This window comes from Cryptomeria japonica, chromosome 11 (assembly GCF_030272615.1).
Source record: "Cryptomeria japonica chromosome 11, Sugi_1.0, whole genome shotgun sequence".
Taxonomy (NCBI): Eukaryota; Viridiplantae; Streptophyta; class Pinopsida; order Cupressales; family Cupressaceae; genus Cryptomeria; species Cryptomeria japonica.
Genome location: NC_081415.1, coordinates 690,170,399 through 690,185,447, shown reverse-complemented (window position 1 = coordinate 690,185,447; position 15,049 = coordinate 690,170,399). Strand labels below are relative to the sequence as shown.

The window sequence follows — 15,049 nt, the reverse complement described above, 5'->3', positions numbered from 1 at the left end:
TTACTAAAATAATAAACTTATCTTTTATAGTGTACTTGTTGACCTCTTTGTATTCAACACACATCTTCCAAGTGCCATCTTTCTTCATCACCATCACCATTTAAGAGGATCAAACACTCTGACTATAACTTATAATACCCACCTCTAGCATATGTTAAAACATCTTCTTGATTTTATCTTTTATACATATCAATACCTATAGGGTTTGATGTTTGGTTGTTGGCTTCCTAATACTAGTTGAATGGGATGCTTTTGATCTCTTTTAGGATTTAATCCATCTAGCTTATCGTTAAAAATCATTTAGTGTTAGCCTACAACTACTTGTAGATGTGATGGTGTAGAAGCCTTCGAGTGATGTGCTTTTAATGAAAATAATTGGACCACAAATCCATCGACCCCTTTGTTAAGAATATCTTGCATTTGATAAGAAAATATCATCTTCGAAGACTTCTTATGCGACCTTATTAGTTTGACCATCTTACATTTTAAGTAAAAATGCATGAATAATTCCTAGAAGTTCATTTCAATTGTCCCTAATGGTTTTGTGCAAGCTTGTTTCTATAAAAATAAGCACTTGAATACTTGTCGAGGTTGGCTTGTGTAATCTTTGATTTGAGGGTTGGATTGGACATGTCTAGTAGGTTGCATTATGGAAGCATGTATTAGGATGCGAGGCTACATGAATTTCATTTGCTTATTCACACAAAGGAATGCAATTAGGGTGCTTGATGCTTTACAAGACTTGTATGGAGATAATGCAGGTGCATTGTAATTTTGTTCATGAGTTAAGTCATTGAGTTGTGTGGGTGTTTTTGGGGGATGAGCTTTTCCTTTGACAGAATTTTCTTAGGGTACATTTTGGTATTAACTCGTGATATGTTCTTTATTCTTTTGCATTATTGACTCCAAATACTTGTTTGCATGTTTTTCTCTAGTAGGAATACAAGGAAATAGTTTACATTGTTGTAAATTTCCTTTCAATGTTATGAACTAAATTGATCTAAGTATATAACACTTGTAGATTAGTCATTACATTGAGGACACTAATCAATACTAACCCAAAACAAAAACATAAACAAAAAGAATATAAATGTACAATTTTCACCATTGCACTACTAATCAAATATTGAAATTAAATTTTTTTAATTTAAAAAGTATTATTTGAAGCTACTAAACAACATAAACTATTGAACTAGTAACAAAGGCGAATCATGATTATCTATCCGAATGAACTCCCAATTTAGAAGAACATCACCATTTCCCTGTTAAAAATTATTGGTAAAAAATGTATTATTTATATTATATTAAATAGGATAAAATGCTCGCATGTCATTAAGCATTAATTAACAACTTAATACAAACGGATAAATCCAGAGAAAGATAAATATGAAATGGATTTGATGATTGTAGTAGAGCCATGCTAATTGGGTAGCCATGGCTGCTGTGCACGGCAATTTTTTCTCCCTACTTCCTCCGCGCCATCAAAACAATGGACAGAAATCGTTGACATTCACCAAATCCTTCGTTTCCAAGCCTATGAATTATTCATTTGAATCTCATAGACATTTAGCGGGAAGGATAGTTTGCGCAGCAGAGAGTGAGAAGGTGGGTTTCTTTGGTAGGCTGGGAAGAGTAATAAAAGAAAAAGCAAAGAGCGACGTGGAGAGACTCTTTTCTGGATTCTCGAAAACCAGAGAAAATTTGGCCGTTGTGGACGAGCTTCTTACTTACTGGAATTTGGCTGATACAGAGCAGGTGCTCGACGAACTTGAAGAGGTCTCAACGTTTACCCTTTTATAAATTTTCCTAGGATCTAGCAATTTAAATTTTTATCAAATCTTAGCTCAACTAATTGGAAACGCCCAATAGACTTCCACATTTAATTTTAAACTATAGACGTCGACAATTTTTCTGCACCTGCAGTTTTCAGCCATGCCCTTTACTGGCGGGAGCAATCCATTTGCGACCCAAATTTGATATATATAACGCCGGAGAAAACCCTTTATGGGATGTTTAGGATTGCATTTTTTTCTACTCGTTTAAACTTACTACATGTCCTTGATAGTTATGGGTCATCTTATTCCAACGAAGGTCACATGAACAGAGAATTTAAATGTTAAACATCATGGCATAGCTCTTAAAGAATCACGGGGTTGGCTTGGATCCATAATATGGTTAGACTCGAGCCCTACCTCTACAAAGCCCAAAATCTTAGGAATGGGCTAATTTCCATGTCTGGCCATTAGCTGGGCACCTGTTCCAACGAGGTGCCTTAGAGCGGCAAGAATGGAACCTAGGCTTCCTAGGCTAATTCATCATTCTCCCCCTGCCTCCCCCAATCCGACTGCTTCCCCCCTCCCCACTCCGCCCTTCCCGCTACCCTGCCTTATTTACTTTTGGCTAGAATGACCTCTGAAACTTAATGATGGTATATTTACTAGAGTTTCGTCAGACATAAAGTTGCTGCTGAAAAGATAAAACAAATTCAACTGAACTCAATATTTGCACATACACACCAAAGTGTATTATTGCGGTGTATGCTAGTTTTTCAATAAAACACATTTGGGCTTCAAGAGAGCAGCTCTTTATTATGGGGATGATAAAAATAGAGTATACAAGACAGGATTCCTACTTAGGGATGTAGCTGAAACTCAGCTTTTATTGTGCCTATCCTTCTAGTTCAAGCAAGTGATAATAACAATGTCCAGCAATTGTCCAGCATAGATAATTGATATTCTGCATCTTGCTATATCATTAACTCGCTTCTTATTTATGTGAAACAAATGGATCAGGGTACATGCATAAGAAGTCGGAAATATTAAATATGCATTTGACCATGGAAATTGCAGGCAATTGAAAATGGAAACACAAAATACAAGGACTCAAAATCACAAAGAAACTAATTCGCATTACCAAATCCAATTGCAAAGCTTAGGATTGAGCGCACCAAAATGATTTGCTTGTAAACGACGTCGATGCAACTCAGCAGCATAACATTATAATATGTTAATGATAACAATGATAAAATAATCTTGCATAAAAGACTTGATATGAAAATGCTGAATTTATAGATTTTTAAAAAATCAGATGAATTGTGAGCATTTGATCAAGTATTTGGAGATAACTCAACTGGTTGTGGAATCAACTTGAAGAGGTGGATGTGATAATCAATTGATAATGAAAAATATGTTGGGCTCCTAAGGATAATATAAATGGATAATGAAAACTGATTAGAAGAATGAGTTAACTTGTGAGGAGATAATTAGGAATTTTATTAGTTTATTAAAAATGGATAATTATTTCACATTAATTAAATAATAAGATATTATTTAATTATTTGATTAATAATGGATAATATAATGACAATGAATGGTAATGAATGTGATAATGATTAATGGTATGATAAATGATAATAATGGATATTATAAATATTTAGGGGAATATTTTGAGTGTCTATATTTTGCTTTTCTTTGAAACAATGTTTGAAGTGACATTGTTTTAAAGAAAAGAAAATTAGATAAGAAGAAAAAATCAAAAGAATTGAAGAAAGTGACGATATGCCCCATTCAGGCAAAGGAAGCAATGGCAATTTAGTTAGTGGAATGATTGATGCCCTCTTGAGAGGTTATTTGTGCATAAACTATATGAGCGAGCTCTCTAAGGAAGAGGAGATGTGAAGAAACTGTTAGATGGAAGATATAAAATGATGGAAAACAAAATTAAAAAAAATGAAAATATGGATGCAAGAAACATGATTATGAGGATGAAATGTTGATGCATTTATCGCGATGATTAGTTATAGTGAATTTGAGTTTAAAAATCTTAATTTAATATAGCAATGGATATTATGCATGAGGGTATATAAGACCATGGCGACGATGTATCCAGTGAATGGATTGAGTCACAAAAAAGCAACAAACAAGAGGATGCCCCAACATTCACAAAGTGTTTGACAATGTTAGTGGGTTTGTGATGAGACAACCAACCTACTTAAGGAGTTCCCTACATATCATGAGGTACTTGACCTTGGTGGGTTCAGTGAGAGAATAACCAACAAACACGATACATGAAAATGATATTGGCAATCTGCAGCAGGCATAGTATGGGTCAAAAGATAAGTCAAAAGTCAAAATAAAAAAATTGAAAAGATAAACCAAATAAATAGACAAGCAACTGCCATTTGACACACAATAGTGTAACCTTCTGCCAAGGTGTGGAAAAGACTAAAGAGATGAATTTGGATCATGCCTGGTTTATGGAAGGATACATTCCGCTTAAGAAAATTGATGTATGAAAAGGAAAATTTTCATGATGTCAAATGATATGACAATTGGATGTTACTGAGGCTGATTTGGATTTTTGAGTTTTTTCACGAAAAAAGTATGTTTCTAGTGTGTTGTTTGAAGGTTTGAAGGTGCAAGTTGATATTTGGTGTTTTTTTATTAATGGAGTTGGGGGAGATGCATAAAACTTGTTTATAGTGGAAGACATCCTAGTCACTAAGTGAGCCAAAAGACATAAACCGAGATTTATTCTAATGTAGGATGTGGTCACCTACCCCCAATGTATATCAAGGCACAAGATGCAATGGATGTAAGCATGAACTAATGAGGTGAAACAGGATGAGGAATGGATGAGAATCTAAAAGATGGTGAAGTTTGGTTTATTAATGGTGTTTGGGAGTAGGTTTTCATCATGGTACTTGTCTATGTTAATTTTGTAACGTCGGTCGTACTATTTCATGCTTCCGATATATATATATATATATATATATATATATTAATTTGATTACATATACTAATATGTTAACGTTAACTAATGATAAATAAAACCAAAGTTAACTTATCGCATTTGACCAACGGTTACACCGTTCATGGTATCGGGTGGTAAAGCAATTCTCAAACAAGTCGCACTCCTTCCGATCGGGTAAGTAAACGGTGACTGGTTTATATACTGTGGTGAGAGGTACGTAGGGAAGAGATGTGTCTTCCCATGTGGGAAGACATATCTCTTCACTACGTAACCCCTCATCCACTTATATAACATGCTTACATTGAGGAGGATGCACACACCGAAATTGACAAGTGTGATGCATCTTTAAAACACGCTATAGCAGATAAAATACAACTTTCAGATCATATCTCCATCTCTTCTATTTTGATCACATAATTTTGAAAGAACTTAACATGGTATCATAGCGAAGTTAAGGAAGATCATATTAAAATTCTGTAACGATCTCATAAATTTTCACCAGGCTCTTGCTAAGATCACATTCCCATAATCCTAATGGCAACCAGAGTTAGGTTTGAAGATAGATTAGATGGAGCATCAAATTTTGTGTCTTGGAAATTCAGGATCATGCTTGTTTTGAAAGAAAATAAAATTGACTCCCATGTCAAAATTGAAATTCCTGAACCCTCTGATGATACAGAGAAAATTCAGTGGAGCAAGGACAGTGAGAAGGCCTTTAAGATAATTGTGGATTCAGTAAGAGACCACATTGTACCAGTCATTTCTAAATATGAGCCAGCCTTTCAGATGTTCAAAGCATTAACTGACATTTATGAAATCAACAAGACTAGCAGGGCTCTCACCCTAAAGAATCAACTACACCATATAAAGATGAATAAAGGAGAAACAGTTACATCCTATTTCTTGAGGATCACTGAGCTTAGGGATCAACTATCCACTATTGGACATCTAATAGACAACAAAGAACTTGCTATGATGGCCCTAAATGGACTTCCTACCTCATGGGAACCGTTCATTCAAGGAATCAGTGCTCGTTCTAAATTTCCTAAGTTTGATAGATTGAAAACCAATTGCATTCAAGAGGAATCTCGGCTTGTCACAAGAGGAATAAAACAAAACAATGGTAATGAAGACATTCAAGTTCTAAACTCTAATTCCCACAAGAAAGGAAAGAAGAAGAACTTTAAGAGAAAGAGGGACAACAACTCAAATGGGAAGAGGTCTTCAAAGAAGAAGAGAGACATTTCTGAAGTACAATGTTTCAGATGTGACCAATATGGACACTATGCAATGAAGTGTCCAGACAGGTTCAAATAACAAGCTTCAATGGCAGAAATTAAGAAAGGGAGTAATTCCGAGAAGCTAGTCTTCTGCTCAGCCCTCTCTAGTCAAGTCACCTCCAGTTTCAACACATGGGTGATTGACAACAGAGCATCTCGACACATCACTGGATTTCGTGAGCACCTAGATACACTTGTGGAAAGTTCAAATGAAGAAGTGACAATTGGTGATGACTCATATTATCTAGTTATGGGAATAGGAACCTGCAATATCAACCTAAAGTCAGGCATATCCCTACAGCTGACTGGAGTTCTATTTGTACCTGGTATAAAGGGAAACCTTGTCTCAGTTTCTGCACCTGAAGATAAGGGTTACAGATTAACCTTTATGGAAGGAAAGGTACTTGCTTGGCCAAAGAACTCCACCATCAAGAAAGCCCACACCATTGGAGTAAGACAAGGGAGCCTCTACAGACTTTGCACCACTCCACCTCTAGCCTTGATTCATGAGACTCCAGATTCGAATGAACTTTGGCACAGAAGATTAGGGCACCTTCATTTCCATGCCTTACCTAAGATAGAGAAGATGGTGATCGGCTTACCCAAGCTAAATCAAAAATTTGAAGGAGCCTGCAAAGGGTGTGCCTTGGGAAAGAATACTAAAGGGTCTTTTAATTCTAGCAACAGTAAATCCAAAAATGTAGTAGAATTAGTTCATTTTGATTTATGTGGACCCATGTCTGTACCCTCATTAGGGGGATTTTTATATTATGTAATATTTGTAGATGATTATTCTAGGAAGACCTGGATATATTTTCTGAGGTACAAAGTGTCTGAAGAAATCCTTTCTAAATTTAAGGAATTCAAAGCTCTTGTAGAAAATATGACAGGTAAGAAAATCATAACCTTAAGAATAGACAATGGGGGGGAATACACTTCCGATATGTTTAAAGATTATTGTATAAATGCTGGGATTAAGAGGGAGTTAACTGTACCTTATAACCCACAACAAAATGGGGTAGCTGAAAGAAAGAATAGGACTATAGTAGAAGCTGCTAGGGCTATGTTGTTTGACCAAAATATAGAAACCTCATTTTGGGCTGAAGCATCTAGGACAGCTGTGTACATTCAAAATAGATGTCCTCATTCTCTTCTTGACAATAAAACCCCTGAAGAAGCCTTTACTGGCAACAAACCTGACAAAAGTCATTTCCGGATCTTTGGGTGTCCAGTCTATATTCATGTCCCCAAAGAAAAGAGGTCAAAGTTAGAACCCTTTGGAAAGAAAGGAGTATTTGTTGGGTACAGTGAAACCTCTAAAGCCTACAAAATATACATACCTGGTCAAAGACAAATTGAAATAAGTAAAGATGTCATCTTTGAAGAAGACATAGCATTTAGGAGGTCCAAAAGCTCTAATGAATTAGAACACCAAGATCCTCCTACAAGCTTGGATGAGGATTCCACCCCTGAGATTCAGAGGGAGACCCCTGAAGATGTTGAGCATGAAGTTCAAGGCTTACCTTTAGAAGAAAATTATCCCGAAACTAGGAAGAGACCACTTTGGGCTAAAAAGATGCTTCAAGAAGCTGAAAATTATGCTGCTCCAAAGGGGACCTTTAGAGAAAGTAAGAGACCTAACCTATTTTCCAGTTATACTGCCTTGATGAGTGAGATCATTGATGCAAAACCTTCCTGTGTTGGAGATGCGCTCAAGCATCAAGTTTGGAAAGATGCTATGTCAGAAGAGTATCAGTCAATTCTGAAAAATGATGTCTGGGATATTATGCCTAGGCCTAAAGGCAAATCTGTGGTATCTTCTAAATGGCTCTTCAAAATCAAACATGCAGCAGATGGCAGCATTGAGAAGCACAAAGCAAGGTTTGTTGCCAGAGGTTTCTCACAGAAACAAGGTATTGACTATGAAGAGACATTTGCTCTTGTTGCCAGATGCACTTCTGTCTGAGCAGTTTTGGCTATTGGAGCATCTAAAGGATGGAAAGTCCATCAAATGGATGTCAAGACTGCTTTTCTGAATGGTAAGATTGAAGAAGAAGTTTATTTGGAGCAACATGAAGGTTTTGTGATTCATAAGGCTGAATCACATGTTTGATTAAAGAAATCTCTTTATGGACTGAAACAGGCCCCCAAAGCATGGTATGAAAGAATTGATCACTATCTCTTGGAATTAGGGTTTTTCAAGAATGAACTAGATCCAAATCTCTACTACAAGGTAATCAATGGTGAATTATTAATTCTTATTCTTTATGTTGACGATCTACTAATCACAAGAGAGGATAATTGTATATCTCGATGTAAGAAAGAATTAGCCTTTGAGTTTGATATGAAAGATTTAGAAATTCTTCACTACTTCCTTGGATTGGAAGTTTGGCAGCAGGCAGATGGTATAATCCTTAATCAAGGAAAATACACCATTGATATACTCAAGAGATTTAGAATGTTGGATTGTAGATCCATGGCCACACCTATGGAGACAAATCTGCACAAGCTAAAGGAAACAACTGCAGAATCTGAGTTTGCAGATCCTACACTCTACAGACAGATTATTGGATCTTTGATGTATTTGGTAAACACAAGACTTGATATATGTTATGCTGTAAATGCACTAAGTCAGTTCATGTGTGAACCCAGGGAAATACATCTTATTGCTGCAAAGCTTATTCTGAGATATCTTCGAGGAACTATTGGTTTTGGTTTGAAATATAAACATGTAGAACTTGACCTACATGGATTCACTGATTTTGATTGGGCTGGAAGCATAGTTGACAGGAAAAGCACATCAAGATGTTGCTTCAGTTTAGGATCAAGAATGATCTCATGGATATGTCGAAAACAATCTTCAGTTGCTCAGAGTTCTACAAAAGCTGAATACATTGCAGCCTCCATGGGAGCAACAGAAGCTGTATGGCTCCGGAAATTGCTTGTAGGACTGTTTGGTCAGCCCTTAAATCCTACTGTCATCTACTGTGACAATCAGAGTTGCATCAAGCTTTCAATGAATCCAGTATTTCATGACAGGTCTAAACACATTGAGATTCCTTATCACTATGTTCGAGATATGGTGGAAAGGAATGTGATCCGATTGAATTATATTAGTACAGGTGATCAGATTGCAGACATTCTTACCAAGCCTCTCTCCAGGATCAAGATTGAACACTTTAGAGATAAACTTGGTATGGTTGAAAATGTTATTTAATTTTGAGATAGTCTCATTTATTCTGATATACTAATATATTTAAAGATGTTTAGTGTGTAAACTCTTTTATTTGTCATGTGTGTGACTCCATGACTGCATGGGCCTTCTGTGAACATTATTGAAGGGTGACAACTTTTCAATAATGAACACTTGTTTCAAATTGATATTGTAAGGTGACGATTTTACAATTATCAATTTAACTATCTTGATGGATATCATGTGACTTGATATCTGTGAACATGTCATGATAGTATATATATCTCTGAGACATTATTGTAGATATCTGTTGGTTGATATCATTAAATAAACCATAATTATGATAGAGATCTTCATGGTGAATATTATGAACATGATATTCGTGGACATGCCATGAAATCATTATTAGTATGGTAGGCATCATGTGACTTGATGCCAGTGCACATACCTTACTTGATAACTATGAGTTATGGTGAGTATCATGAGACTTGATATTCATTGTTGAACCATATCTCTGAATATCACTATGGTGTGATATCTCCTCTCTTCACAATCAATGGATGAATTGTGATGTTTTCTCTAACATGAAATGTGTCCTCCCTAGTTAAGAGGGAGTGTTAATTTTGTAACGTTGGTTGTACTATTTCATGCTTCCGATATATATATATATATGTGTCACATGATGCCAGTGCACATACCTTACTTGATAACTATGAGTTATGGTGAGTATCATGAGACTTGATATTCATTGTTGAACCATATCTCTGAATATCACTATGGTGTGATATCTCCTCTCTTCACAATCAATGGATGAATTGTGATGTTTTCTCTAACATGAAATGTGTCCTCCCTAGTTAAGAGGGAGTGTTAATTTTGTAACGTTGGTTGTACTATTTCATGCTTCCGATATATATATATATATATATATAAATTTGATTACATATACTAATATATTAACGTTAACTAATGATAAATAAAACCAAAGTTAACTTATCGCGTTTGACCAACGGTTACACCGTTCATGGTATCGGGTGGTAAAGCGATTCTCAAACAAGTCGCACTCCTTCCGATTGGGTAAGTAAACGGTGACTAGTTTATATACTATGGTGAGAGGTACGTAGGGAAGAGATGTGTCTTCCCACATGGGAAGACACATCTCTTCACTACGTAACCCCTCATCCACTTATATAGCATGCTTATTGTTGTGACGTATTCACACATCGCCCCATTGCAAATGGGGACCCCTACTTTTTGCTTTCTAGGGTTTGTTTTTTAGGTCTTTTAGGGTTTGTCTTTTAGCCTTTGCATTTTGAGTGTCGCCAGGAGATCAAAAGGATGGTAGGCTTTGCTTGAGCCAGGGGAGTCAGCAGGTGCTCCAGGTTAGGGTTTCTTTGAGAATCTTCTTTAGGGCTTGGTTTTGCGCTTATCGCTAATTGTGTCTTGCTTTGTGAGTGGGTATCATTCTTGAAGGTCCGAGCTAGGTTGAGTTGGTGAGTGATGAAGTCTGAAATGTCATCCTGACCTTCAAATGCCCTGAAATTTGGCTAAGTCTAGAATGTCCTGATCTTGAAATTTGGCCAAGTTTGGAAAATTGAAGAATCCTCCAAAAACTAGATTTTGCAATATAACTCCTAGAGGTCTGAAACCACTCTCAAACATCCTGAAAGTATATATGGAATATAACTTAAAGTATAAGAAAGAAGAAAGATAGAAGGAGAGTCTAATTATACTTAAATGTTATATTCCATAAAATTATCCTGACGGAGAGTCTAAAACTGTCAAATTTCGCTTCTGACCCTTCCAGAGGGTCCAAAGCGAATTTCGCTCCTGACCCTTCCAAAGGGTCCAGAGCGAAAATCTCCATAAGACATTCTAGTTTGACCCAAACTTAGAACCAACTCGTTCCCAGGCATCTTTGAGGGCAAAACACTTGTTTGGATGGAAAAATGTGAAAATGAAGTCAGGATTTTGGCCAAGATTAGGAATTTCGCTCCTGACCCTTCCAAAGGGTCCAGAGCGAAAATCCTTATACACCTCAATTTATCACTTATCAAGACCAAGTTCCTAGTTTCCAAGGCACGTGTGGAGGTGTTTTTGAATGTTCTTGCCTTGAGAGGGAGTTGGATGATTTCAAAGATCAAGATTTTGCTTAAAAAGTGATTTTCGCTCCTGACCCTTCCAAAGGGTCCAGAGCGAAAATCAACCTAGGACTCATTTCTTGCCTTATTTGACCAAATTTTGATTTGCAAGGCATTTTGAAGGGAAAAGCGGACATGTTTGGACTTTGGGAGTGTTTGAAAACCTTGGAAAAAATGATGGATTCTAGCCTAGAAGAAGAATTTCGCTCCTGACCCTTCTAAAGGGTCCAGAGCGAAATTCATCATAAACTTCATTTGCCACCTTGTTTGAGCTTGAAACCTTGTTCCTAGGGCGAAGAAAGATGAGAATTTACCTTGCAATAAAGATTGGGTTTGAAAGAATGATGATTTTGGTCTAAAAAGGGAAAATCGCTCCTGACCTTTCCAGAGGGTCCAGGGCGAAATTGAGCAAAATCTATCTTTTCCCTTAGTTTCATGCCAAATCTAGTGTGGATCATGATTAAAGAAGGCCTTAGGAATGACTCCAAATTGCCAATGATTATCAAGATTGAAGGAATTGAACCCAAATGAGAAAAATCACTCCTGACCCTTCCAGAGGGTCCAGGGCGAAAATTCTTCAAACACTTATTTTCCCTTGTGAAATCAAGTGAAACTTGGGTTGAACGTGAAAGGAGAAGTGTTTTTTTAGCCTTGAAGGTGAATTGAAGTTGAAAGGATGGAGGAACATGCTCAAAACTTGAAAATCGCTCCTGACCCTTCCAGAGGGTCCAGGGCGAAAATCTTAAAACCTATCTTTTCCTCCAAAGTTTGAGCAAGGCCAAGCTTAGACATGGGTGTAAAATGACATTTGAATTGCCTTGAAGTTGGGTTGGATTGCTAAGGATGCAAGTTTTGATGCCAAGAGGAAAATTCGCTCCTGACCCTTCCAAAGGGTCCAGGGCGAAATTTCCAAATCCTCCTATTTTCCTTGCATTTCAAGATGAGATTTTGGTTTTCATGACTTGAAGGGGAGTAAGGCAAGATGTTTTATGCCATGGAAGTGATTTGAAGATGAAAGGATTGGAAAATAGGCCTAAAACCTAAAAAATCGCTCCTGACCCTTCCAGAGGGTCCAGGGCGAAAATTTGAAAATCCCTTATTTTGCCTTACAAAAACAAATCAAACTTGGATTGGGTGAATGAAGAGGACTATTTCCTAGCTTTGTAAAGTGGATTGAAGTTGAGATGATGAAAGAGTAAGCCCAAGCAAGGAAAATCGCTCTTGACCCTTCTAAAGGGTCCAGGGCGAAAATAAACCTAAAATCACCTTTTTTCCTCCAGATTTGAATAAAACTAAGCCTGGACTACAGTGAAAGAACCTATTTGGAATGCCTTGAAGAAATCTAGACCTTCAAAGAATGAGAATTTTGAGCTCAGGAGAGAATTTCGCTCCTGACCCTTCCAAAGGGTCCAGAGCGAAATTCCCAAAAATGCAATGTTTCCTTCAAAGTTTTGAAGAGCTAGCCCAGTGATGGAGGTATATGAACCCTGGAGATCGCCTTGAAGGAGTTTAATGATCAAGCTAAGGTGAAATTTTGGCCTAAAATTGAAAAATCGCTCCTGACCCTTCCAGAGGGTCCAGGGCGAAATTCACATTTTCACCTAATTTCCTCATAAAAAATTGAAATGCAAGACTTGATTAGGTCAAAACAAGCTTAAGCTCTCCTTTCGGGAGATTTTAGAGTGAAAGAAATGAGATATTCAAGACCTAATTGGAAAAATCGCTCCTGACCCTTCCAAAGGGTCCAGGGCGAAAATATCAAAAAATCTATCATTCAACCTTGTTTGATTGAGTCTAAAGCAAATTGCAAGATTGAGAATATAAAGACATGGAAATTTGCAAATATTGGTTGAGAAAATTTCAATTTTATCAAGTGAGCAAGTCTAGACAAGGGGTTCAAACCATCACTTTGGATATTTTGATGCTTAAGGAGGAAACAAGTTTCATTAAGTCTTGATTAAACCTTAATATTCCTAAGCTAGCCCACAATTTTCACTAAATTTGCCAAATTCAAGACATTTGGGAAGCTAAATCAAGTTCGCATGAATTAAGGCCTTTATAATTTAATTAACTAATTTCCAAGCCTTAAAACAAATGAAAAAACCCACCTTTGAAGCCTTGGAATTAATTTTAAAACTTAAAAAATCAAGGTGAGCGCTCAAAATTCATTTCTTTGCTTTTACAAGCAAGTCGGCCTACTTCTAAAAGGGATTTTGTTTTATTTTTGTTTATTTGCTAGGTCGGCCTCATGGTTGATTAGGGTGAGCGCCCTATATAAGAGAGGAGTGTTGTAGCATTTTCAAATCATTCATTCATTATTCCTCTCATGCAAATTTCAAGAGCAGATTGGAGGAGCAAATTCTGGCAGATTGGAGCGAATTTCTTGCTAAAGATTGGAGGCTAATTTCCAGAAATTGTTAAGTGGCTGGAGGCTAGTGGAAGGCGAAGAGGCTAATTGAGGCATATTTCATCCAAAAGAAGGCCAGAAATTCAATATTTTTTAAGCAAATTTTGAGCTTCTTTCTTCCATTTTTTCAAGGTTCATAGTTAAGCATTCAAGGAGGAGGTATGAAGAATCATTTTTTTGAAGTTCTTATTCAAGACTTATTGTGATTTCATGGCAATCTTGTAAAGTCTAAGTCTTGAAAATCCAATTTCCATTCATAATTAATTTGAAAATGTATAATTTTTGATTTATCATGTCTTTTTCAAATTAATATCTTAATACCCTTGAAAGGTCTTAAATTTCATGCTTTAAGGTATGATGCTCAAAGACTAATTTTAAGTTTTTGTGTAGGTTTCAAATAACCACCCAAAGCCGGAGGATCTATTACTTAGTAGACTCTCAACGAAGAAGATCGGGCAAGGACAAGGGCGACCTCCTCTCGTCTAGCATCGACAAGGACGGCCTTCTTCGGTCAAGCATCATCAGGAATAACTTCTTCCAATCCAGCATTCCAAGGCGAGGTACATCATCATCCTGCACATCAAAGACAAAAGAAGTTAGAGCAAGGGTTCGTTGAAGAAGCAGATAGTTTCAGATGAATTAATTAAAGCTAGCTTCTTAGCATCATCAAATTGGATATCTACCAAGTTGCAAGTGTCAGACAAGGTGGCATCCCAGTCATCACTCCTCCAGTCGAGTTGGTCCACCTCAGCATGTCCAGATTCAATGTACCTGACTCATTAAAGGTGGTACAAACTTCGATGTACCTACCCCAGCTATCCATTGGTCGAATATTCCAGAGAAGACATGTGTCCAATTAATACAATTATTTCATTGGTCAGAATTGAGTTTGTTGTAACAAACCCTAATTAGGGTTTTCATTGTGGAATCTTGGCCATTGATTTCAAATTGATCTTAGCCATTGAATTGTATTAAGGGCACTATATAAGTCCCGACTCTTCATTTGTAAAGGCTAATAGAAAATAGTCAGAGAATAGTTAGTCAGTAGTTAGAAGGTGAATAGTTAGAAATAGTGAATAGTCAGTTGATAGAATAGCAATTAAAGTAGAATAGAAAGAGAAGGCAAAGATTGTTGCCAAGATGTTGTTGTAAAAGACTTTGTAAAACTTCATTGAAGAAATGGTGAAATCTATGGGTCGATTCAACAATTTGCATGGTCTCTATACTTCTCAGATTTGATTTCATGTTATTAGATGAGTGGAAGAAATGTGTTTGATTG

At 36.7% G+C, this 15,049-nt stretch overlaps 1 protein-coding gene across 1 annotated transcript in view; it reads left to right on the top strand.

Annotated features, from left to right (window-relative positions):
• Positions 1 to 1,389: 1,389 nt before the first annotated feature.
• Positions 1,390 to 15,049, top strand: part of LOC131038106 (cell division protein FtsY homolog, chloroplastic) — a 112,074-nt gene continuing 98,414 nt past the window's right edge. Inside the window, exon 1 of the mRNA XM_057970415.2 lies at positions 1,390 to 1,776. Coding sequence (XP_057826398.1) covers positions 1,435 to 1,776 — 342 coding nt within the window. The 5' untranslated portion in view covers positions 1,390 to 1,434. The remainder of the gene's footprint in view (positions 1,777 to 15,049) is intronic.